This window comes from Rhipicephalus microplus, chromosome 6 (assembly GCF_043290135.1).
Source record: "Rhipicephalus microplus isolate Deutch F79 chromosome 6, USDA_Rmic, whole genome shotgun sequence".
Classification (NCBI taxonomy): domain Eukaryota; kingdom Metazoa; phylum Arthropoda; class Arachnida; order Ixodida; family Ixodidae; genus Rhipicephalus; species Rhipicephalus microplus.
In genome coordinates, this window is record NC_134705.1 from 41,403,258 (window position 1) to 41,430,272 (window position 27,015).

A 27,015-nucleotide genomic window follows, 5' to 3' on the forward strand; every position below is an offset into this window, starting at 1 on the left:
ACATAGGCGTGGAATTTGGGACCTATTCCCATGCGCTCTACCTCCTCCAGTATAAACTGATGTGAAATCGTATCGAAGGCCTTGGTGAGATCAAGGGCCGTCTCCATCAAAAAGTGCTGGTTAGTAAACTTGAACGCATACAACGGCTTGCAGCTTGCTTTATATGCTTGAGATATAAGCATAACAACTCAGTCACAGAAAAGCTACAACTCTGTGATCTGGAGACGCTCCACAAGCGCAGACGTAAAATAGATTAAGGTTTCTTGTTCAGTTAATGGAAGGTGAGTTAAAAATTAACAAAAATAACTACGTACAACAGCCTAGAAAACAAAGCAAGAAGACAAAGCACCCCCGCAGGGGCGCCTGCGCAGGTAGGCGTTTGGTGTGTAGCGACACCACGGACCCGAGCTAACGGGGGAGTTTCTACTCCCTCCCACGCCTAGCCGTGCGTGGCTTTGCCGTGTCCGGGGAAAAGGGGATCCTGGGGGTTGAGCCGACGCTGGGTGATTGGACCTTTAAGGCCCCCTGGCAGAGGCAACACACCCCTTTGGCCCCGGCTTCACGTAGACGGCACCCCTGGGCTGACCCACCCAGGGGAAATAGGCAGTCGCCTTTTCCTATCTCTCTCTTCCTATATCTTAGTCTTTTCTCGTCTTTAAATCTATCCTGTCTTCTTCTCTCTTCCATTTACTTCCGATTTTTCCTGGCGGCAAGGGTTAACCTTGTGTAATTACTCAACCTTGAGTAGTTATATTTGGTTATAGTGGCAATGTACGGCTGGCGTCTGCAGCCTTATGCTATTAAGTGCTTCAGCGTCCCCTGGTTGGACTCCATGGTGGGTGGTCGCCATTGCTGCCGAAAAAAAAACTACACTACTATGGGAACACCTGCATTTCCCCGTCTACTAGATCGTCCTCCGCCTAAGAGGGGACGCACCGATGACATCTCAATTTTCAGCCAACCCAGACAATGTTTCCCCAAATTCCATGTTGTGCACAGCGAAAACCCAACAAAACAAGCCAGAGTCATATCTCCATTTCTTGTTGCTAAATCTCTGACTGAGGTCTTTGGCCCAGGATACAAGGTTACAAAAATGGCTAGCGGAGACCTTCTCCTTGAGCTGCCGGAAAAACACCACTATGAAAAAATTGGCAGTCTCGTAGCATTTGGTAACATCCCAGTATCTGTTTCACCTCATAGATCAATGAACACCTCACGCGGAGTTGTTTCAGAAGAAGACCTTCTTGAAATGTCTGAACAGGAACTGCTTGAAGGGTGGAAAGAGCAAAATGTCACAGATGTGAAACGAATCGTCATCAGACGAGAAAACAAAGAAATACCTACCAAACATTTAATACTCACCTTCGCATCTAGCACACTGCCTTCATCTGTAGACACAGGCCACATCAAACTATCTGTCCGTCCCTACATTCCCAATCCAAGACGGTGTTTCAAATGTCAACGATTTGGTCATGGTTCGCAGAACTGCCGGGGTCAGGAAACTTGTGCAAGATGTGGTGGCCGCGGCCACCCATCTGATAACTGTGTTACCACGCCCCACTGCGTGAATTGTGACGGGGAACACGCCGCGTATTCGCGTTCGTGTCCTAACTGGAAGAAAGAAAAAGAAATCATCACTCTTAAAGTCAAAGAAAACATCACATTCAAAGAAGCAAGACGAAGAGTGTCGCCATTTTATGGCGCAACATATGCTGATGCGGCGCGTCAGGGGGCAACGCCGCACCAGCCCTCGCCACCCCTTCGGCCTGTGCAGAGCGAGCCGTCGGCTGTGGCACCTGCCCCCAAGGCGGCTGTAGCCCAGGCTACACCGCCTACTCCCAAACAGAGACCGGAGACTCCAGAGTCTTCGGGTCTCAAGGCCTCCCCTCACCAGGTGAGGCCCAAAATCCAAACTAACAGCCCGCACGTGCGGGCATTCAGTGCCTCCGAGGAGGCAATGGATACGTCGGCACCCGTGGTGCCGAAAGAGCGGCGTGGCTCCTTGGAGCGCGCCAAGAAAACAAAAAAGCAAATAACAGGGCCTGGTGACGGCCCTGTTAAGTGAACTCAAACTCCCCGTCTAAACAGCCACTCGCTTTTCGTACACACAGCATTATTTTACATTCACCATGAACACTCAAATTATACAATGGAATGTCAGGGGCCTTCTCAGAAACCTTGACGACATCCAAGAACTCCTACACGAACACTCACCAAAAGTGCTGTGTGTACAAGAAACACACCTTAATTCAAAACACACAAATTTTCTTCGCAAATACGTTATTTTTCGAAAGAACCGTGATGATGCCATGACATCATCCGGAGGTGTTGCCATCATAGTGAATCAAGGAATTGCATGCACACACTTACAACTCCAAACATCCCTTGAGGCAGTGGCTGTTCGAGCGGTTCTTTTTGATAAACTAATCACAATCTGCACTATTTACATCCCTCCTAGCTATCAGCTGCAAAAACGTGATTTACACTCTTTAATTGATGAACTTCCGGAGCCTTATGTTCTCCTTGGAGACTTCAATGCGCATAGCAGGCTATGGGGAGACTCTCGTTGCGACGCGCGAGGTCGACTGATTGAACAATTCCTTCTCTCGTCGAACGCATGTCTCCTAAATAGAAAAGAACCAACCTATTATAATATCGCACATAACACCTACTCCTCCATAGACCTAAGCATAGTCTCTCCATCTCTTGTGCCTCTACTTCAGTGGAAAGTCGTCAGTAATCTGTACGGAAGCGACCACTTTCCCGTAGTTTTGAGCACAACTACAGCAACTGAGTGTACACCCCGTGTTCCCAAATGGCTCATAAACAGAGCCGACTGGGAACGGTTTCATACCATCGCTCGTATAGATTGGAGTGACATAAGTACTTTGAGCATTGATGTTGCTGTCGACTACTTCACAGCTTTTTTGATTGATGCTGCAACAAAATGCATCCCACAAACAAATGGGCACCCAGGAAAACGGCGTGTGCCATGGTGGAACTCTGAATGCCGAAACGCGCGCAAACAGCAAAACAGAGCTTGGAGGCTGCTTCCGAACTCACCGACAGCCGAAAATCTTGACACCTTCAAGAAAATAAAGTCTCAAGGCAGGAGAACGCGTCGGCAGGCCAGAAGAGAAAGCTGGCAGAAGTTTTTGTCAGGGATCAATTCATACACACAGGAGGCTAAAGTCTGGAACATGGTCGGTAGGATAGCAGGAAAACAAGTACACACACTTCCACTCGTAAACACTCGGGGTGATACCTTGGATGATCAGGCAAACTTCCTCGGTGCACACTTTGAACGGGTATCCAGCTCGTCCCACTATACTGACACTTTCCAAAAATACAGAACAAGAATAGAAAAGCAGAAACTAGAACACAAATCCACTAGATACGAGACATATAACCAAGCTTTCAGTCTAGCTGAGCTCCGAACATCTCTGAACTCTTGCAGTACTTCTGCACCAGGTTCTGACCGTGTGGTGTATGAAATGCTAAAAAACCTACCAATCGAAACACGAAAAACCTTACTTTGTTTGTACAATGCTATCTGGTTTTCTGGCGCTATCCCTACCTCCTGGAAAGAGGCTATTATTATTCCCATTTTGAAAGAGGGCAAAGACCCTTCTTTACCCTCGAGTTATAGGCCTATAGCACTTACAAGCTGCTTGTGCAAAGTCTTCGAAAAAATGATAAACTGCCGACTTGTACATTACCTTGAAACAAATAATTTGCTCGACCCATTTCAGTGCGGGTTTCGAGAAGGTAGATCCACCACAGACCACCTAGTTCGTATCGAGGCACAGATCAGAGACGCCTTCGTCCATAAACAATATTTTCTCTCTGTGTTCCTCGATATCGAAAAGGCTTATGATACAACATGGCGTTTCGGAATTCTAAGGGACCTTTCCCACCTTGGCGTGCGCGGAAGAATGTTTCACATAATCAAAAGTTACCTGTCAAACCGGACTTTCCGTGTCCGAGTGGGCACGGTTCTATCCCAAACATTTGTTCAGGAAACAGGCGTGCCACAAGGTGGTGTACTTAGCTGCACACTTTTTCTCATAAAAATGAATTCCTTGCGCTTGACCATCCCTCGCAATATGTTTTATTGCACATATGTCGATGACGTCCAGCTTGGCTTTAGATCTTGCAATCTGGCATTGTGTGAGCGGCAGGTTCAGTTAGGTTTAAACAAGCTCTCCAAATGGGCAGAGGAAAACGGATTCCGACTGAACCCACAAAAAAGCACGTGTGTCTTGTTCTCCCGAAAGAGAGGCATGCACTCAGAACTCGACATTAAACTGAACCGTCAACGTCTGTCCGTCAAAGCCGAGCATAAATTCTTAGGCCTAATCTTGGACAACAAGTTGACCTTCGTGCCGTACATCAAGTATCTAAAAACAAAATGTTTAAAAGCCATGAATGTTTTAAAAGTGTTGTCACGTACTACATGGGGCAGTGATAGGCAATGCCTCATGAACCTCTATAGAAGCCTCATTCGCACCCGCTTAGATTATGGGGCCGTTGTTTATCAGTCTGCTACTCAAAGTGCCTTGAAGATGCTGGATCCCGTGCACCATTTGGGCATCCGCCTTTCTACGGGTGCTTTTCGCACCAGCCCCGTAGAAAGCCTTTACGTTGAGTCAAATGAGTGGTCGCTTCATCTGCAAAGAACCTACATGTCCTTTGTTTACTTCCTCAAGGTGAAAGCAGACAAGGAGCACCCCTCATACTCTACAATTAATGATTTGTCGAGCTCCATTTTGTTTCAAAACAGGCCTTCAATGAGGCAGCCCTTCTCAGTTCGCCTGAAGGGTCTAGCTGAAGACACTGGAGTGTCACTCGAACACAGTTTAATGGCCCCTGTTGCATACCTTCCACCGTGGCAGTGGCAAACTATAGATTGCGATGTGTCTTTCTTAGAAGTTACTAAACATGCGCCTATTGCCCATATCCGAACATATTTCCTGGAACTTCAACACAAATACACACGTCCTGAGTTCTTCACAGATGCCTCCAAGACTAACTCCTCCGTGTCCTACGCTGCTGTTGGTCCATCCTTTTCGGATGCTGGCCCTCTACATTCAGACACAAGTATCTTCAAAGCGGAAGCCTATGCGATACTTGCGGCGGCTAAACACATCAAGCAATTACAAATACAAAAAGCAGTTATTTATACAGACTCCCTCAGTGTAGTAACGGCTCTGCACACTCTTAAAAAACACAAAAACCCAGTCCTTGTCTCACTTTACTCCACTTTATGCACACTCTACTCACTCAAACAACATGTTGTAGTGTGCTGGGTGCCAGGGCACCGTGAGATTCAAGGCAACGTGAGGGCGGATCAGCTCGCTGCATCCGTCCACAAAAGCACTGCCCCTACACCGATATCGATCCCGGCCCTTGATCTCAAGCCGTCTCTCAAACGAAACCTCAGAGTATACTGGCAGAGCAAGTGGGATACACATACACAAAACAAACTACACGTTATTAAGCCACACCTTGGTCATTGGCTGCCCGTATCGAAATCGCGTCATACAGAGGTAATACTAACGAGACTCAGGATAGGACACACATACATGACACACACACACCTTTTGTCTGGTGGCGATCCACCATTGTGTGACAGATGTGGGGAACCATTGACAGTCCTTCACATTTTAATTGAGTGCAAACAATTGGACACTGTAAGAGAACAACACTTTCCATTACCCTACCGACAACATATACCTTTACACCCTGCAATGTTCGTCGGTAGGGAACCGCTTTTTAGTCACAAATCATTGCTAGCGTTTTTTAAAGAAATTCATAGTTTCCATATCATATACCCAGGCATCCCGTAGCATGACCTCTCCAGAGAGGTTTTTGCTGCGGTGGTTACACAAGAAAGCACTTGCCTCACGGCCCTTGGACGCAAGGGTATAAACGAGTGAGGCACTTGTGCTAATGCCAATCATATCCACCATCGTCTTTTATTATCACCAACTTTTGTCATCTATTCACACCACACACACCTTTCACGGCATGGTCATGATTTTATCACTTGTATGTTTTTACCCGCCTTACCGCGAGGAATTTTATGGCCCTTATACAGCCGCTTATCACAATCATTGTCCATTTTTTTTTTTAGCAAGATGAACTGGCGCTCTTTGGCCGTGAAACGGCCCTTGCGCCATAAAACATCAAACATCATCATCATCATCATCATCAAGAAGACAAAGCACACACGAGTACTGCAACCTTATCTTGTGCGAACGAAGATGTACCGTTATGCTTTTTTCCCTGATGTCATTGGGATGCGTTATCGAGTAACATAGTCAATGCGGATGATGTTAATGAATTTGTGAATTGACTCGATTTATATTTACGTGATTTATTGTAAAGTATATGGCGATTGCTATCTGTTGCATTGCGAATTAGAGTGTGTTTTTCGTTTTGAATGCAGGGCTTTCATGTATTTGTACATATGTATACCTGGTTTATCGTTGTGAGATGTATAGTTATGTGCCTACTTTGTTTGTAGTGTGTGACATAACTTTCCTGCAATGACCCTCAATAAAGGGTTGACAGTATTTCTAAATAAATAATAATAATAATAATAAAAATAAAATGACTTCTTTTATTGTTGGTGTCATGTATGTCACCCTTTATGTCACGCTAAATAGAAAGCTGCATATTTCTTGCGACTTGAAGTCCTTAAAAGTGGTGTGGTTGATGTGTTCTAGGCATCCTGGTGGTTGACGAACTCCACCTGGTGGGGGATGCCCACCGAGGCTACCTTCTTGAATTGATGCTCACAAAGGTGGCCTATGCACAGAAGAGGTGAGCCTGCATTGTTGCAGCCATCCACTATGATTTGTATGCATTAAGTCTCGTCTATAGCATTACAATAATGGGTACACGAGGGCATGTTGCACACATACTGCATAGATCATCGCCAAAAGGTACCAAATTTAGCCACACTGAAGGCTGTTGATATTCACTTCTTCCCTATACATACATTCATGCAAATATGCCGTGCCTTATCTAAGAGATGATTCTGTTAGAGAAATGGTACAAGACTCTTTGTCTTTTGTTCACATTACTTACGCTAGTATTTTTTTCTCGCACTACTATAATCTCGACTAGAGTTTCAGCCTACTTCCATCTTCTAGCTTTAAATCGGAAAGACTAGATACTATATATGCTCGTGTTTTCCTCAGAATTTAGATTTACCAGTGTTTTGTTTGATGGCATTTGAGAATGAGACGATGACAAGTTCACTTAATCGCAGCTGTGCCTTCTATTTGGCTTACATCAGCAATGCTTAGGCTTGTTTATATCACTGTGCGAAGGCACACTGAGGGCACCAATGATCAATCTAATGTGCCTACAAAAAAGCTGTAAGCATTTACACATGATTAAAAACTAATACTGCATTGTCTAGAAATATTTAGGAAACTATAAAGGCCGATCACGGCTTCCTGTAGGGTGCTGGGAAATATTGTAGGGGATTTGCGTGATTGGCACTGATTGCTTATGTGAGAAGTCTGTTCAGGCATTTACCTGGGTCCCTTGCACGTTGCCTCGTAAAGTTGATAATAAAGATGGTCAGCCTGACTACACCTGCTGCAAGGCAAAAGCGTCTCCTATGGCTCTGGTATATAACTCAGTCCTAAGCTTGCTGTGGCCATCTTATCCTCACAAACTTCCGAAGGGGATCATGGGTTTTAAAGATAATGTGCGTTATTTCTTGTGGGAATTGAGGCTGGCCCGCTGCCTTTGCGCGGGCTTTCCCGCCTTTTCTGCCATTCTCATGTCCCGACATGTCTGCCCTCCTTTGCCGTCAGCCGCGCTGGGAAGGGCGGAGTGACGTTTAACTCCCTCACCCGGTAGCGGATGTTGACTGTGGCGCCGCGCGCGGGGACCCCCGAGAGGTTTTTCGCGCGCTGCGTCGGGAGCGGAGAGTACAGTCCGGGACTTCAAACGGTGAGCCACGCATTCTTTTCCGTCCGTCGAGTCCCGTCGCTCGGGGCTCGTCGGACTTCGCTGACGGCGCCTCGCGCCCGATGCGAACGCTCACCTTTTGTTGCCCCGCTGCGTACTCACGGCCGAAGGGCAGTACGGTGTCCTAGTGCGTGGCCTAGCTACGCCGACCCGTCTCCCTTCGAAGCCAACGCGAGCGCCTTTGCCCTCGCTCGAGCAACCGGGCCCCTTTGTCCCGGTGTCTCCGTGGATTACCTTTACCGCGGAGACGTGCTCGTGGCACCCTGTGTAGTACTTTGTGCCCGTGGCGTGGATAAGCCTACTTGCTTTCCCGCCGCGCCTTTTTTGCAACGGGCTGTACTGCGTTTGGTGTTGCCACAATAAAGTGTTGCGACGTTGAGCAGTATCGTGTTTCCCGTCACGGCGACGGTTGACGCGTGCCCTGCGGCTCGCTAAGACCGGACCCACGCTGGTGGCCGTACTCCTTCGGGATACGTGTACACCACATTCTTCACCAAATTAGGTGAGACCGCTCAGCCTTGTTCATTTTCTTGAGGCTATTTTAACTATCCAGGTATATTTTATGCATGTTAATTATTTTATGAGATAATTAGTAATTACATTATATTTCTTGCTTAAACAATGAAAATTTATTTACATAAAATTACTTAGTCATTAACATATATATGGATACTAGAAGCCTAAGAAACGCAACGCTGCAAGCTGATAGAAAATTGAACAAGTACTTCTTGATTTATAGCTTAATGAAGTTCACTACATGTAACCAAAAGCAAAAAAATTTTTAATGAAAATTAAAAAAAAATTGGAGCTGCACAATAATAATTGGATCTCAGCGATGCTTTCGGTGCACATTTAACTACATTGTGCAAAAATAATTGTAGCTCTAGCTGTCCTAGATCTGCTGTTAGTGAAGAAGCAAACAAGGATTGTGGTCAAAATCTGTGTTCCCAGAAAATGAGAAAAGAAACGGTTAAAAGTGTATTTCGCCGTTTTTATTGAAAAATATTATGGCAAACATACTTTTAGTCAGTTGATATGCACCAGGCATGTGATCAGACTGCTTGTTAGCATAGCGTGTCGTTTCTATCAAGTCCTGCTGCAAGTTGTCGCGGTGTGCTGGTCTGCCGACAAGGCTGCTTGACAGTACTGACACCGATGTGCGATTAACGAGCACGCTTCACCTGCACTCCGTCATATCACGCAGTGATGTTTTCCTGCTTGTCCAGATTGAGTTACTAGCAGATGTCGCAGTATGAACTCGGGCACGCTCTCATCAATTCTGAGGCTGCAAGAGCAGCGAGATGTTAGTTTTTTTTTCATGTGAGATTACCATATTTTCGAGTGGAGACCGCAGTGCAATGTGTTCATCGTTGCGAACACGTCATTAAAAGCACTCTACCTGTTGCCAGTAGTCTCCATTGCATGGGCGGCGAGCACATTCATCACGAACGGACCGATTTTCTGTTGTTTGTCAAGGCGCGGCAAACTCTACTCTGACAATCCGTCACGTAGTTCACACACAAACGAGGTCGTTTTGTCAAGGGGGGGGGGGGACACCTCGGCATCGGTGCATTTAGCGATAAGACTGCGCTTTCGTTCTGTCGCTGCAAAGATTGATATCTCTCGTAGCTTCACTTCTGCTTTTTTACTTGCCATCCTTTAACTGTTAAGGCTCCAAAACACGGGCGCTTTCAGCGACGTTGTTGACAACCGACGGGCTTGTATGTGAGTTAGGCCTACACCGGTAACTCGGCAACCACTGTCGTCCGCAGCGAGTTTGTTTCGTTATTGTCCTGAGCCAGAGCGGGGCTCTTCCTGAAGTTCACGGTGAATGAACCATCGCCACGCCCACTTCACAAATTTGTGTGGCGCAGAACTTCTTTACTGCAGCAGGCAGTTGACAGCACCATGCAAAATGGCGCATGCCCATGCACCGCACGATGGTGAAGCAGAAGCTGGAAAGTGCCACTTGGCCAATCGGATGCATGGGTTTTGTCACGTGCCCCAGCAGCCAATAGAATAGCGCGCTGGTGCTTCTCCAATAAAAAAAAAACCAATAAGCAAGGCAGGCAGCGGTCGCAGGAAATTGAAGATAAAGAACCACCCTTGCGAATGAGACGAAGATAGCCATGATAGCTCGTGTGTAACGACAATGGTGCGGTGCGGAAAAAGCGAGATTTCAGCGTCTATTTGCACTCACATTCATCTCACAAGAATGTTATAAATTGATCTTATTATTATTTATTTAATACCCGGGGTGCCCGTACAGGCATTATAGTGGGGGGGGGGGGGTTACAGAAAAAGAACATGAAAATTGCAGGTTCACATAAGTTTGTGTAAAAAAAAAAAGAGAAAAGAAGTAGATTTGCAAAAGACAAAACATACACAGATGCGTCAGAAAAGTCATATGTACTACATAAAAAAATGCACAAACCACGAAAATTGATGAAAATCCCATGATAATTAAAACAAAGTAGAGCAGTTGTCTAGCACAAGGGCAAATTAGCACCAAAACAAAACAAGATAGCTTACAACCAAGAAACTGTACAGATCATGGCGACTGCCAGGTGCACACACGTAGTCTATAGGGCTTAGCAGTCGAACGATTCAATCATTTTTATTGCAAAAAAGAACTCGTCTGTTGAAGAAAATTATACAATTGTGGGAGGAAGTCGATCCCACTGACTGATAGTTCTTGGAAAAAAAGAGTTGCTGAAGGACAATGTATTGCATTTATATTGTGTTCATGATTTTGCGGGCTGAAATGTAGTGAGGCCGGCTTATGTACATGTCACGGGGAATTCAAGCATGAGAATAAAATATGCTGTGCAATAGCTTCAGTCGAAACGATGCCCTTCGGTGATGCAGAAACTTCCATTTTAACTTGAGCTTAGCTTCTGTGGCACTAAATTATCTGTCACACATAGGTGCATCAAACACATATCTCGCCGCTATGGACTGAACTTTTTCTAATCTTTCTTTATTTGATGATGATGCAGGGTCCGACACACGACATGCGTACTCCAGTACTGATCTCACGTATGCTTTGTATAGTACCTCCTGGTTTGCTGTGGAAAAGCACGTGTTTCTTTTTAAGAATCCTAAGCTCCGACAAGCTTTATTTAGAGTGTAATCCACATGCCGATTCCATGATAGAAAGGGGAAAAAAAACACCTAAGTATTTGTATTCGCGCACCATTTTTACCGGAGAGCTGTTTATTGTGTATTCAAATTCACCTGTCTTTTTTTTCTGTAAAACCTCATGCATACATCATTTAACCATATGGTGTAGTAGCGCAAATTCACGGGGACAAAGAGGACAAGAAAACACGACACTCGCTACACTCGCAACCCAACAGGCTTAGTAAAATATGTTCCAAACTAGACCGTAAAGTTTCCATAGCAGTAAACACTAATGCTGGTAGTTGTACGGTAAATCACACAACAAAGTTTGTTAAGTGTAGCCTATCAGTCGTGTATTGCTTGCCGCTAACGTGTGGAAAGGTATACATCGGCCAGACGGGTCGTTGTTTGAACACCCGACTTTTAGAACACAAGCGATCATTAGGAACTGGCATTCATTCTCACATAAAGAGACACTGTTCCCAGTGTGGCTGCTCACCACTGTACAGTGACACAACCGTAGTCTTCCGTCATGGAAACCAACTAACCAGAGAAATTGTCGAAGCCTTTCACTATAAAAAAAGAAAAGAAGGATGCATTAGTCAGTCATCGGTTTCGTTAAGCAACCGAGAAGCCAGCTACCTCGAAGGACTTAATTGAGATCAGTGTTCGCATGTGTCATACTCTCCTTTTTGTCGTTTCAAAATTTTGTTTCAAACACGTGTGAACTCCCGCAAATTTTTTGGTTTTTTTGATTTGATGTTACCCAGGGCTGTTTTAGTTATGTCATTTTAAAGTGTCTAAGCGTAACTGCCGTGTACTATCGCTTGAGTCTGCGCAAAAGCTTCTGTTGGCAATGATTCAGTGTTCGTAGTTCTTTTCTGTGTCGCTAGGGTTATGATAAGAAGTGCTGCTTCTGAAATAAAAATTAGTTGCGAGTGTCGTGTTTTCTTGTCCTCTTCGTCCCTGTGAATTTGCGCTACTACACCATATGGTTAAATGTTGTCTCACCAACTAGCCCAGCTCTCAACCCTACTCATGCATACAGTTTTCTTAAAATTCAGTTTCATTTCCCATCTCTGGCACCACACGTATATTGCACATAGGTCGTTATGGATTATGGAGCTGTAAGTTTCAGAGGTAATCTGACTGTATAAAATGCAGTCATCTGCAAATAGCCTACTGGGGGATTGTAAGTTTCCGTTAATGTCATTTATATACAATAAAAAAAAAAGTAATGGTCCCAGAACTGATCACTGAGGTGCCCCTGACGTAACTCGTTATTTCAGACTGTTCGTCGTTTACAACTACATATAGTGCTAGTGCATCAGAAATAATGACGCGAGAAGCTTGAAACTTCGCAGATAAGTGCAAAAATAGTTGCAGATTCTCTTGTAGTTACTGTGCGCACAAAGGTCACTGCAATCATTGCGCAGTCTCAGTTTGTGAAAAGGGTGTGCTTTTCAGGAAACCGAAGTAACAACTGAAATGATTATTCGTGTTCATCTGTACCTGTAAGTACGTTTCATGTGTCATTTGTGTGTGAGAAATGCGAAGCACGTTTTGATCTGCTTGCTATTCAGCGCGTGGCCTACCTTCCAATTTGTTGCTATTGCGTTCATTGCTTTCCCTTTGCGGCAAAACTGTGACTTTTTTGTAAGCGTGCGTTTGCATTCGCTATGCATGCGTGATCACGGCATGCATTAGCATGTATAGCTTGTAAACCCTTCTACATGCTATGATCTCAACAAGAAGAGACTGAAAAAAGAGTATCTCTTGCTGGCACCGCAATATTCTCTTACACCAGCATTTTGTAGAGTTACGAGATCTTTTCATGCTTATTTAAGACATGTGGGCTGTTTCCTTTGTGCTTTGACGGTAGGCCTCTTGAGCATGGTGATGTTATTGCATGCGTCCTCCGATCAATGGATGTGGGCTGGCTCATCATATCTCTACTTCTGTCCTTTTTGTCTACCCTCTTGGTGCACAATTACCCACGGGAACAACATATGATGGGCGGGGAATGCTATCTATCTTGACATAATACAGGACATAACGACAACGGTGAAAAACCTTTGAAAAGTGTCCTTATTGCTATTGTGGGGATAAAGCTATTGCACAATTTAGCTTAGTGTTTGAAAAAAATGCAGCATTAGACAAATGTTGCTTCACACGCTGTCAAATGAAAAGACATTTGCTCTGACATTCTCTCTGGCTTCTCCAAGCCTGCTTCCAATTGTGTTTGCGATGCTGCAAGCCTACTACAGAAAGCACTTTTGCCTGCTCTCATGGCTGCTCCCAAACCCATAGACAGTACCCACGAATTGAAATAGGACAATCGGAGTGCCGGTACACTCAACGCCACTCGTGGGTGATCATGGAACCAAAGTGTTGCACTGGGGTATATAGTGAGGTGTAGAATATCTACTCAGTAAAATTGCTCCTTCCAGTCTCCAACAAACAGACCTGCACTTCACCACATTGCCAGCAGGGCGCTGCTAGGCTTGCGTGCTTTTGTGTGAAATGGCTTGCCAGTGGGTGAAATGGCTTGCCACTGAAATGGCTTGCCAGTGAGCTACATGTGTTTGGAGATAAGCACGCATGCTATGAAAGTAAGACGGAGAGCTTGTGCCTTACATGCGCTCAAGTAAACACTGCATTCTGCCAAAATTCTAGTGCCGGACCCGCTCTTGTTGTGGTTATCAATCAGTGACATATCGTGGTGATGTCAAAATATGTCTGTGTGCTTCTCACTTCCTTCACCCACGTTCTACGCGCCCAATCTGCATTGTGTTGCAAGCAGTGGCGGATGTAACGTCAATGAACGCATGTGAGGCACAATCTGTCAGCCGAAGCCTATGTCTTGCACAGCACGCTTTCTGCATAGCATGTGTTAGGAGAGCGTTCTCTGCTCGTGAAAGCACTCGGGACTTGCAGCACCACGCTCTCAGTGTGGTGAAGTACAGGCCCACTCGTTGGGAACTAGAAAGAGCAATCCTGCTGTGTAGATGCTCTCTTCCTCATTCTATACCACAATGCAACACCTCACCACCATGAGCAGCCATGAGTGGCACTGCATGCACTGGCAGCCACGTGCTCTGAGTGTACTATTTCAATCCTTAAGTACTGTACCCTCTTCCACCTCTGTGCTCCAGAAGCTGCACTAAAATGGCTGTGGTCGATCACATCATTGTAACATTAATACAGTTAAACCTGGATATAACAAAATTGATAAATTCTCAAAAAAATTCGTTATAAAGAGGATTTTGTTATATGGAGGTGTGGTACGAAAATTCTGAAAATAATTGTGCAAATTAAGCAAAAGGGGGACCGAAGGCAGAGAGGCAGAGCTAACCCAAAACACCTATTTCACAGTAAAAAAGTGCGATATTATTGTGATACAAATTATATAGACACTATCGGCGGGTTTTTGCCGTTGCCGCCATGTTCCGTAACAAGTCCAAATTGATAATATGCCCGTGCATGGTGACTTTCATGAGCGGGTAAAAGAAAAAGCGCGCGAGCGCTGCTGAAGCAGAGGTCAAATGAGTTCGCCCATCCCTATCGCCTGGAAAGTGCATAAGATACCATCTCCAGCGTGTTAAAACTGCTGTCGAATGCTGAAACAGATAACCACCTGTCTTGAACGACCATGAAACAATGCGTGGGGGGGTGGAGGAGGTGGGGTCGCTTGAGTAGCAATAATGAATTTGGATTTTAAGAAGCGCAGTCGCGAACGCTGGCACGGTTGCTATCTCGGTGATTAAATCAGTGCGCGTTCAACGCGAAGAGACTGTGTGAAAAGAGCACTTCTTTCGGAGCGGCCGTATTCGCTCACACCAGCGTTTTGTAGGAGTTCCGCGATATCGGATCCAAAAGAGTTGGCTGCCAGCCTTACTTCTTATAACATTAATTTTTTGGCTATCCCGTTTAGTGCATTGCATTCAACGGGCCGTCGTGTTGCCAGAACTGATCGGCTAATAGCGAATGATTGATTTATGGGGTTTAACGTCCCAAAACCACCATATGATTATGAGGGACGCCGTAGTGGAGGGCTCCAGAAATTTCGACCACCTGGGGTTCTTTAACGTGCACCCAAATCTGAGCACACGGGCCTACGACATTTCCGCCTCCATCGGAAATGCAGCCGCTGCAGCCGGGATTTGAACCCGCGACCTGCGGGTCAGCAGCCGAGTACTTTAGCCACTAGACCACCGTGGCGGCGCCGGCTAATAGCGTAAGCTACCAGCCAGGGAACTCGCGGCGCAGCACAAGACAGAAGTGCGTGACGAGTCGACCTCCGAAGATTCGTCGTTACCGTGGTCTCGAAGAGTTTCCATCAGCGCCTAATTTGTCATCCTCTCGTTGTGACGACATGGTTGTCGGGAATTAAGGAAATAAAAGTGACAGCTTCGCAGCAAGGGCCAAGCAACGAATGTGATTGCAACAACTTGGAATGTAACGCTCAGAAAGGCTAGCAGATTGACAGGTGCAGCGCGCTGCTCACACACAAAATGACGCACGAAAGTAACGTACTGTTAGGAATTTTGCTCTGTCGCGATGGTAGCGGTGGCGAAGAGCGGCGAGCCGTCGAGCGGACTTCGCTGAAGCCTTAGCCCGCAGGCGAAACAGGGAGGCAATCCGTTTTGAAAACAGCAACAAAAGTAGCGTTTACTGTAGCAGGTTGTCGTTTGTACAGAGCCGGCCAGCACGACAACGTCGGCTGGGGCAAAATCTCCTAACATGGGGCCGGCTCGGCCTTAAATAGCGTCTTTGGTCCATTCTCTCAGACCAGTTCTCGGGCTCAGAGGGGGAGACGTAGCCATACCCGGAACTGCAAAGTGGTTCGGCGGAGGAAGCGACGTTATCCCAGGGACTGCACGGTTCTTCTGCACGGAAGGCGGCGCTGGGAAGGGGGGGGGGGGGGAGACAGTTCGTCGAAACAGGGCTCGATCTTGTGAGACGTGCTCCCGAACGAGGAACATGTCTGTGGCACAACAGCACCCCCGCCGCCAGACAATGCATCCGGAGTTTTGAGCCGCCAGCGCTGCTTGGAAGGAGGGATGCTGGTTGACCGTCGGTCGCCGTTCCGCTCTCTGCGCCCGTTGAGACTTCCATAGGCCCGCAGAGGTTCACTGGAACGACGGAGTCGAACACAAAGCCAAACCACTCTGGCCAAAGCAAGCACCCTCCAAATGCTGATCAAATCGCCAGACCAGCAGGAACCAAATATTTCCTCGACATTACGCTGGGCTAACAATTAGCATCACGAGCAACGAATCTCGGGAGGAATACACAGTGCTGACACTCCTTTACAGTGCATGACACTGCTAAACCAAACAGAATTTTTGTTTTCGTGAGCGATTCTCAATTGTGATTTAGGCAGATTATGGACGATCGAAGCTTCTGAGGATTGTTCAATTTAGCACCGAAACTACAATTTAGTACACCAAGAGTTTTCGAATCACGCACATTTGCGTCGCCTGCAAGCATAAGACTGTTAAACGTAACAAACTTCGTCATCCTACAAGCAATCATTCAATGCGCGCCGCCAATATGATCAAAACAAGATAAAACACGCTTGAAAAGGTAAGAAAATAACAATGAAAATCAAACTTGCGCACGTTAAACAAAACAAAGGGCAAAGTTGACCTACATTTACGTACATACTAACACGTAATGCAAAACACAGAAGGTACTTTAAACAGGGGCTTTTATAAATAAATTTTAAATAAAACACACTGACTGTTACCTTTTTAAATTTTATGAAAACAAAATAATGAAACAACCATAGCAATGTCAGTTTTTTCGATGAGAAGGAAAGTAAAGCTTACAAAAATTCAGACGCATTCCTTTCTGAACGGCTGACGACAAAATTAGAAAAATAATTCTCAAAGCTAAGCACAAAATACACTCTTGGTATTGGTAAGGCAGCAGTATCTCAGACGAACTCTGGGGAGTCGCGCACTCCACAGCTTTCGAGGGTTGCGGTCTGGACAATGGGACGACGAACCAACTTGTTCGCCGAACTTAGTAGCACCGACTTTTGACGTACACCCACTTAACTGGAAGAAAGGGGCACCTGCACTGCGTCGTTTATCCCTCCGGTTCGACCAGCGACCTTTTCGCCACGGTGGAGAACAACCGCTCGTGTTACCGCTCAAGCGCTCACAACGTTTCCCCACTTGCTTGCATCTACGCGGCAGTGAAAAGGATAAGACCAGGCGGGGATCTCGGCGTTCGAATTTCCCTGAAATTTGGTCTTTCTTCATGTGCTTCCCGCCTAATCTCGGTCTCAGTGATGGTATGAGCCTCAAACATTTCCTATAGAACCCTTTCGCGATCCTACGCGTAGCCCTGAACCTGGCGTCTCGAATGAAGACGTCACGGCACTTAACAACTGCTTTAACATGTTTGACGCTTCTCGTCTTTTCCGTGCTACGCTTTTGCCGAGGCCTTTTGCTTTTCGAATGGCTAGGAACGCTGGAAGTCCCGACACACTTATTAACAAGTGCGCTGCCTTCGACAGGTTCTGCCAAAACTCTATGCGGCTGGACCAACTGATCTTTGTGGTCATTGTTAGGTGTCTGCTCTGGAGATGAGAGGAAACGGAGATTTTGGCTTCGAAATTTTATTGAAGTTCCTTTCTTTGCGACGCGCTTCGCGTTTGATATAGATCTCAGCAGCGGCCTGAACTTCATCTTTCTTTTATTGAGCTTTGTCCCGACCTCAGCCCTGACATTGAGTATGGCATCTTGAGAGCCATGGCGTTTAGCCACTTTCGCGCGCTTGGCGTTATTCGACTTCGCCTTATATTTGCAACGGTGACTCTTCCCAACGGAACTTATCACCGTGCTCATAGCACTGGCATTCATACTATGAAGTACGTTGCCTTCACTTCGTGGAGACAAAGCTCCAGATTGGTTACCTAGCTTTTCCTCGGGCCCGACGCTTGCTGTCTCTGCCTGTGACAGAACGGGAGTCCCGATGCTTTTAAAGTTAACCAACTCGACTGAAGGTTTCTCTTCAGTTTGTAAGGGTCTCTCCCTTTCCAAGATAGCCCTTGTTCCCAGGCCTTCGTAGTCAGCCTCCTGCTCTCTTTGACGCGATTCATCCTGATCACGTGCTCGCCCAAGCGGCCCCATCTCTATCGCTTTACGATGCGCCTCTGCGTCCCGAGGTTTCCGATGGGCCTCCACCCCTAACTCTTTGTGAGGCTCCTCAGTGCCCGGATCTCTCTGACGCACTTCGGTGTCTTGCACCTTGTGACGGGCCTCAACGTCAGATGTCTCGCTACTTTCCTCATCCTGAAGCGCTGTGCGACGGGCCCCCATTGCTTTACTGCGCGCGTCGTCCTCCAGCGCTCTACGACGCGCCTCGTCTTCTCGCTCTTGTCGGCGGGCGTCTACCTTTAGCGCCTTACCACCTGCTTCAGCGCTGTTACTATCGCTCTGACTTCCAGCAGGACTTGAAATGAAAAAATATTTAATCAAAGTATATCTAGCCTGACTAAAATCTCCTGCTTCCTCGGAGGGTAAACAATTCAATACATGCGCGATCTTGCGCGGCAACAACGTGGCGAGCTTCTCCACCAAAAGGTCGCGGCTAACACCCACATTACTGCAAACAACTTCAAATTTATCCAGAAAATGCGCGATGTTTTCGCCTGTCTGAAAGTTGTGGAGCTGCTGTTTCGCTCGCTCCCACTTAAGTGCTTGAATTTTAAGATCAAGCTCTCTCATTTTGAGAGCATGCTCTCTCCTTTTGCGACTCTCTTCGGCCTTCCATTGTTCGTGCCTTTGAGCTTCTTCGGCCTTCCATTGTTCGTGCCTTTGAGCTTCTTGGGCCTTCTGCTTTTGCTCACAAATAAGCTCCCAAAACTCGTCAGCTTCCTCGGCCGTCACATTCTCTGCCCGCATCACCTCGAGAATCGCTTCCTTTGTTTTAGCGGACCCGGCGGAAATCCCCATGGCTCCACAAATTTCATGGAGGTCCTGCACCAGGTACTGCTCCATCGCGATCTCGTCCCTCGTGATGCTCTACTACTGATATTCACCGTACTCTAAATCTAATCTCGTGGTTTAAAGTAGGTGAATATTAAATTATAACCACCCAAACAAAACAAAAACACTCTCCTAACATCTGCCTGTGCTAGAGAGGTCTGGCGAAATGAACAGTAAACGTTGGGCACTCGCCCAACCAAAGTAGCCGACGATGGTCCAACTCATGGCTGCCGTCGAACTGTGTCAGGCCTTCAGGGATCCGGTCCAACTTGCCAATGTTAAGATCCGGGGTTGCTTGTCCCAGCTTGCCGAACGATGAGAACGGGGTAGCGTATACCAGCTTATTCAAACGCTAATATCAGGTCGGTCGGGTTCGAGCTTCCAGGGGTCCGATCCGGCGTGCCAAACGTAGGGTAGCGTATCACAGCGTAGCCAAACGCTATAACGGCGGTCGTCCTCGTGCTCAGAGATCCGATCAGACTTGCCAAACGTAGGATATCGTATCCCGTAGCTGCCAACCACTGTTAGGAATTTTGCTCTGTCGCGATGGTAGCGGTGGCGAAGAGCGGCGAGCCGTCGAGCGGACTTCGCTGAAGCCTTAGCCCGCAGGCGAAACAGGGAGGCAATCCGTTTTGAAAACAGCAACAAAAGTAGCATTTACTGTAGCAGGTTGTCGTTTGTACAGAGCCGGCCAGCACAACGTCGGCTGGGGCAAAATCTCCTAACATGGGGCCGGCTCGGCCTTAAATAGCGTCTTTGGTCCATTCTCTCAGACCAGTTCTCGGGCTCGGAGGGGGAGACGTAGCCATACCCGGAACTGCAAAGTGGTTCGGCGGAGGAAGCAACGTTATCCCCGGAACTGCACGGTTCTTCTGCACGGAAGGCGGCGCTGGGAGGGGGGGGGGGGGAGACAGTTCGTCGAAACAGGGCTCGATCTTGTGAGACGTGCTCCCGAACGAGGAACATGTCTGTGGCACAACAGTACACAGGACGAGAGAGAACTAACAATGTTTACCGCTCGAAACTTAATGCACTGTTCAAACAAATATGAGGCACGAAATGTAATCACAGGTACAGATATGAGTGCAAACTAACAAGTGCCCCAGCTGTTATTTCAGCATGTTTGTAAAGCGCTCTCTTGGCAAACGGCGCCTGTATAGTGAGTCAAGTGACTTTTGCGCGCCAGGCTACTAAACACAATTGTTCTGGTCAAAGGCGAAGGCGCGCGATTCTATCTACCGAAGGATAAGGATAAGCGCTCAAACAATCTACCCCCCTTCCCCCCCAAAGTACGCGTGAGAGATAAGCGCACGTCGGCGCATAATGACAAGCTTGGTGCATCACGACAAGCTCGGCGCCGAGCACCGGCGGCTTTTTTTTTTTTTTCACTTTGAGTTTTCATATATATATACACGTATACATATACAGTGAATGACGGCGGCGATGGCAAAAAGCCAGCCGAGGCTGTCCGTATAATTGCTATCGCAACATAAAAAAGAGCAAAGCTGAACGTCGTCGGGGTCCACACCATGTGCGCGCAGTGAAACTATGCACGCGCGCACGGCATCAAAAACGAAGAGGGAACGACGCGGGCACAGACATCGCGTAAAGCTATTCGGTAAAGCGCTCTCCATATGCAACGCGGCTCTACTTATGTGACACGAACTAAAAGCCCGGCACTGCTAACATGCAAAAGTAGTTTTCTTTTTTTCTGGTTTTGAGTGGGTGGGGTACCTTCACGCTTGTGCCCGCAATGGCGAAAACGGCGGTAACGCCGGGTCATGAGGTGTAGGCCCGCCTGCCCGCCTCGCGCTCACCCATGCAGTGCCCGCTCTCGTCGAGTGCGTCCCGCCCACCGCCGCCGTTTTGCTCTTTGTCGAGTCCGCAGCGTGGTAGCCGCGGAAGATACATGCTCGTACTTAAATGCTAAAATGTGGAGCGAAATTCCTAGATTGTCCGTGGGAAAAATTTGTTATATAAAGGTTGTCTCCCGCTGTTACTTTGTTGAATAGAGGTCGCAAATACATGTGCTTCTATGGAGCAACGGTGGGGAATAGAAAAACTTCGTTATATCAACGAATTAAATATATGGAGGTTTGTTGTAAACATGTTTAACAGTAACACTTTAAAAGCCAACTATAACATCATTTATGCATTGACCGTAGTAATAGAAGATGATACCAGTTGAAGATCTAATGACTGCCGTTTAAGCAAACGACCTTTCTTTTTTCAATTTGGCTGGCTTGCTTGATGCTGGAACGTAAGTGAAGAATGAAGGCTGATGTCGACCAGGTAAGACCAGGAGGTCAACTCGAGGGCATCTTCAGTTTCTTTTGGGATAGGGTTTGAATGTGAGGAGAGGAAGGAGGCTTACACAGTGGCCAAGGTATCCCCAGCATGGGTTTTTGTCATCTGCAGTTTTTGCATATTATTTCTGTAGCTGCCACAAAGAATTAAATGGCCAGTTGATTGAAGCTAATGCAGTGTTACATGTACAGTCACGTTCAATATGAGTTACAACTTGCTTGCTGTGGTTTAAGTGAACCCAAGCCTGAACAGTGAAATCAAGAAACATTATTTTGGTTCAGAAAGTACTGCCTGCTGACATCATTTTAAGCTCAGACAGCTGATTGAAAAACATTGAGTATGACTGTTCACATTTCTAGGCTTGTGCGAATAGAAAAACAGGTTTGAAGCGAATAGGGATTTAGTATACTTATTTAGAATCAAATTAGAAGAGTGTATATAGCATATTATAAAGAAAAAGACCACATTTGTCATAATATTGAGCGGCACAATGTTTTTGAAAAATATAAATAAGGCATGAGCAGATGTTAAAAGGTTAAAAGGAAGCGGAAGCAACCGTGAATATTAGCAGGATTTGACTTCGGTAAAATGAAAGTGGTAACCTGTAAAATACCTAACATTTAAAATTTACTATGGTTATGGCATATAAGCTGGTATAATAAGCTTCTTAAGTTCAAAAATGAAAGATTAATGCGAGGGTAATGGGCTCATTTAACGTTGAAAGCTGGCTTTGCAGTACTGCAGATTTTTTGCTGGATAGGTGGGTTCCCGGCATAGCATTTCTCCGCTGATGTGAAAACATATGTACAGGAGTTACGTGCAAACTAATACAACACAAATTTGTTCATTTTGAACAGTACTTTGAAATTTCTAATAATTTAAACTCCAATTGATGCAAATTCGAATGGAAGTGAATCCTAATACTGTAATATTCATTTGATTATTCGAAGTGGTTGGGTATTAGCCCAAGCCTACTCATTTCTTTTAGAGTATGACTCTTAGGAGCCCATTTTCCTGCTTTGAGAGTTGTGTGCCATATTCCTCATAGCCAAACAAACAAATTCAGCAAAAAACAAAAGTAAATTGGGAGGCAGAAGTGTGAAAAGGGAACCATAGTGCTGCACCAAGTTGTGAAGTGGCACCATAGTGTTTGCGATTCGTGGTGCCATAGCAAAGGTGCGTGCACTGTCAATGTGAAAAACTTACTGCTGCCGTCACAGAGAAACCTGTGAAATGTAAACTTGCATACAGCTTCGCTCAAATTTCTCGTCGTGGAATACTGTAATAGTCGGCAATTTTTTTTTGTACTTTTCATTGGGGCTCTGTGCTCGCATAATGACAGAAATGGTCTTCCATTTTGTTTTGATACCTAATATAGTTCAAGTCTTGCATAGTAGTCTTTAGATTGTGCCATAGTACCTTCTCCTTGTGATTTCAGAGGCCTGGTGGGATCTCAGGGTGTTCAAGTGGTGGCCATGAGTGCCACCCTTGCCAACCTCTCCGCTCTGGCAGGATGGCTCAGCGCTGACCTCTACCAGACAGACTTCCGTCCTGTGCCTCTGCGGCAGCTGTTCAAGGTGGGTGTAGTATAATGGGTGATCACTGAAATGATGACATTGATGGAAATAAAATTACCGCGTCTTCTCACGCTTAAGCCATCTATAACCTGCACTCCAAATTACAAACTGTATAAAATGAAAAATGATAAGAAAACATCCTCCTGTATGGTCGTGGAGTGGCCTTCCTTGCATTGCATTGAAGCCACTCCTTGAAGCCAGCTTCGGCACCAAACTCGCACGCTGACTTTACTTTCAAATTTCCTGTGTATTTTGGACGGGCTTTGCGTGAGAAAATGAGATACGTCACTACCAGATCTCATGACTACTTTACTTTCATGGCACCCGTAGCATGCCTTAATGTAGATGTGAGAAAAAACTGATGGTTTGGAAAGGTACAAGAGAGCAAAACGACATGAGACAAATGGCGCCTTTGTTTTCCCTTCTCTTGCCTCTGTGCCTGCCTTGCCTTCTTTAACACTAAATCCCTGCCGACTTGCTCAGCCACCTGTCGTTAACCTCAAAGATACCGTTGAAGTTACTCACGGCTGCTCTGACAACTCCTCTGTCAAACAGTGTCGAACTTTCAGCACAGTAGATTTCTGGCTTTTCATAAAGATTGAAAATACCTGATATAAAACCTCAAGTGATGCACGCTGCATGCTACTCCAAGCACGTCGGCAAACTGTTGATAAGGTATGTATTGCCAGAAGCCCTTGATAGTGCTTCTGGGCTGTGTTGGATGCATTGTTCTGTAGGTGATCTGCACACTTCTGTTGACTTTCCTCTGCTCTCATGTTGTCCTCAAACCATGTTTAGAGCTTTTTCATATGTCGCAGTTGCTGTTATCATGGTTCACCTTTTTTTGGAAGTGTTGTGGATGCATCATAATTCTGCGCAAAATTGTTTTCCCTCTTCCACGTTTTCATGTGTAAGAATGTAGTGCATACAAGGTAATACGCTAGTTGTGGTCTATTTAATGAAGCTAGACTCAAGCTGAGTGTGAGTTTTTACAAGGCTAATGCGGATAGTGTAATATCTAGCAAGCACAAGAATTTACAACTCCTGTTGGTTACTGATTTAGTTGTATTGTGGATGGGGCCTAACTTTAATGAGAGCACCAAAGCTTAAAAATTTCATCATGTGGACACTATCAAATCTGACACCAACAGGGAACTTGAGAATGAGCTGAGAAGAGCTAAAGGTTTAAGTAAATGGTCAACGAAGTTACAGATCAGTTTCGTCATTAAGAATGAGGCTTTTGCAGCTGGGCCAGGATTTGTGCGAAGGTGCCGACCTTCGACCTGTCCAACGCCTGCCGGCTGGGGCATCTGATGACCCAGAGGGCCTGCTTGCACTCTGCCTAGAGAGTTGGGCCGAGGGTCATGCGCTGCTCGTGTTCTGCCCGACACGGCACTGGTGCGAAGCACTGGCAGCCTCGCTGTCGCGCACCTTGCAGCAGATTGTCACCAGCACTAACTACCCAGGCATGTTGTCATTACCTGTTCATTTTTTTACCTTGGCACCTAAACAAAAACTCCAGCGATTTTTTTCATACGGACTGATCTCAAGATTTTCAACGAAAGTTCACGTCGGTACCATGGTGGTCTGTGCCAAATTGCAAAATTCTGGCACTATCATTTTGTAGCTGTGTTGTAACCCTTTCGCTCCAAATTTTTTACACCTATACTTTTTCTTCAGGCTAGCTTAGTGAGATAGCAAACTAGTTGGGGCACAACATAGTTCCCAGAGGACAGGGATAATGTTAGCTATATAGAGATGAATAGAGCACGGAACAATATAATATATGCCAAAAGTCATTTTTTGGTTTTGGTTGAAACTGTCGGGACAATAAATCTGCATGTTAAAACATCGCCTTTTGCAACATGCTACCCTGTGTTCATAAATTTTTCACATCTTGTCTTTGGCGCTATAACAGTGTCATTTTGCGTTTCTAAACATGAGCATGAATAAATAAATAAATTCAGTCCTAATAACAAGTTCCATAAGTTCTATTGTAACGAGCTGGATAAAGCCGTGAGGATAGTGATATGTATAGTTTTTTCATTAGCATCTAAGCAGCTAACATAGGTGACTGATGCTTCAGATAATTGATTGAAATCTGATATTAGTAATTGTAAAATGTCGAACAAGTGCCTTTTTTAAACTTCTGGCTCAGTTCAAGACTTTGCGAGCAACTGCAAATGGAACTGACCAAACAGTTTGCAGCATCATTGCCGCTCCGAAGCTTTATATTCTGCATTGAAAGCCAGAAAAGGTTGTGTTCTGTCTTTCTTTGAGCATGGTTTGATGCACTGGTGACTTGTGGTCCATCCCGAAGGTCTCCCACGACGTGAACTGGCCGAGAAGTTGCGCTCCCGGATCAGCACAAAAACGGGGCAGCGTCTGGTGGAGCGGCTGCGCTCTACACCCGGTGCAATGGATCCCGCTCTGGCCTCGTGCTTGTCCATGCAAGTGGCATTCCACCATGCGGGTGAGTCGCCAATCCTACGCTTGTTGCTATGCTAGTCTTGTGGCTCTTGCTATCCATCACTGAATGTGAGGTTGTGGGCTCATTTCACAGCCTCGGCATGGGAATTTCGAGTAGGAATTGATGTGTGTTGATTTCAATTAATGATGGTTTCACTGCATAATAATGAATAGAAGCCAGAGAATAATGAATTTGTTAATGTGGGCAACACTATACCAAAATTTCTTTCATTTTTCATCTGATTAGAATGTTGTGGGTTTTCTTCTTATCATCAGCAAGTTCTTGCTTGTTCACTTCGATTCCTCTATATTTCTCTCACCTTACAGTTAAAAATGACAAACACTGTCCCATGTGCTTTTGTTGCCTTTATCAGGTTGTGTCCGAGAAAGAAACGAGCAGCTTGATTCATTCCCTTTCTTTTGTTTATGATTGTAGTCTTTTGTTGTCATCCGTGTCAATAACTGAACAATCTCTGTGGCAGGGAATGCACATTTCACATGAACCAATGGCAAAAGTGGAAGATATGCTGAAGGGGACCATTACCATTTTGTGGCATTGAAAAGAAACAAGTGCAGCCCATAGGTTGCTTGGTGGTGATTTTATGTGCAAAGCGTGAAAAGCAACACGCATAAAAAGAAATTTGTATGCTTATTAGTACTTGATTCTCAATGCTTGCATTAAGGTCATACACAGCTCTTCATGATCGCCAGTAAAGTTTTCAGATGTGGGCATAATGATACTGGTGTGTGACGTTCCGTTGTGGCCATCGGATATACTCGGTTTCGAGGCGGCCTAAGAAGGACGTCCACACTCTTTCAAGATCAGGAGGGGCTGCCAGACCCTTTTTTTAATTCACGTTCCTCGATCGCCCGAGAGCTCAGCGCTGATCTACTTAGTTTTCCTCGTGCAATGGCGCGAGACACGCACCGCGCGTCATCCGCTATCGCTCGTCACATGCCCAGGTTTGGAAACTCGTCGTCCCCACTTCATACACAAAACACTCAGACAGACATACCTAAACCAACTTAAACATTCCTATTTGTAACTATTTACAAAAGTCAACAAAACATTGTCTATTCACTTTCAGGCACACAAAACTATATACAAGCACCAACAACTGTTTACACTGCAGGGCACCCATGTACACTTTAGTCTGGAGCTTCGGGTTGCTCCATGTGAGCAGTGGGGCTCAGATATGGTCTTAACTTTTCAACATGCACAATGTCACTTCCCATGTTGTCCGCGAGTTGGATCTCGTAGTTCACGGGAGACAGTTTGTTCACTATCTTGTGAGGTCCAGTGTACGATGTAGTTGCTTTCACTCCGGACGTTGGAGCCTCCTTGAGGTGCACCAGTTATCCTCTTTCAAATACAATGTCCTTGTGGGACTTGTCAAAGTGCCGCTTCTGTTTTTCTTGAGCTAGCCGGCTGCGAGCGCCCTGGCTTTTTGTAGTCGTTCACGCACTACCGTGAAATAGTTTGAATTTTCTTTGAGCTCTTCAAAGTCTCGGCGGCTGTATACAACATCAAATGGTAGCACCGA

The 27,015-nt window shown here is 45.9% G+C and overlaps 1 protein-coding gene across 1 annotated transcript in view; it reads left to right on the plus strand.

Moving 5' to 3' along the window:
• Nucleotides 1–27,015, plus strand: part of LOC119168700 (DNA polymerase theta-like) — a 323,110-nt gene that overhangs the window by 41,716 nt on the left and 254,379 nt on the right. The window contains exons 6-9 of the mRNA XM_075867640.1: nt 6,732–6,828; nt 22,864–23,002; nt 24,249–24,468; nt 25,323–25,475. Of these exons, the coding sequence (XP_075723755.1) occupies nt 6,732–6,828; nt 22,864–23,002; nt 24,249–24,468; nt 25,323–25,475 (609 nt within the window). The remainder of the gene's footprint in view (nt 1–6,731; nt 6,829–22,863; nt 23,003–24,248; nt 24,469–25,322; nt 25,476–27,015) is intronic.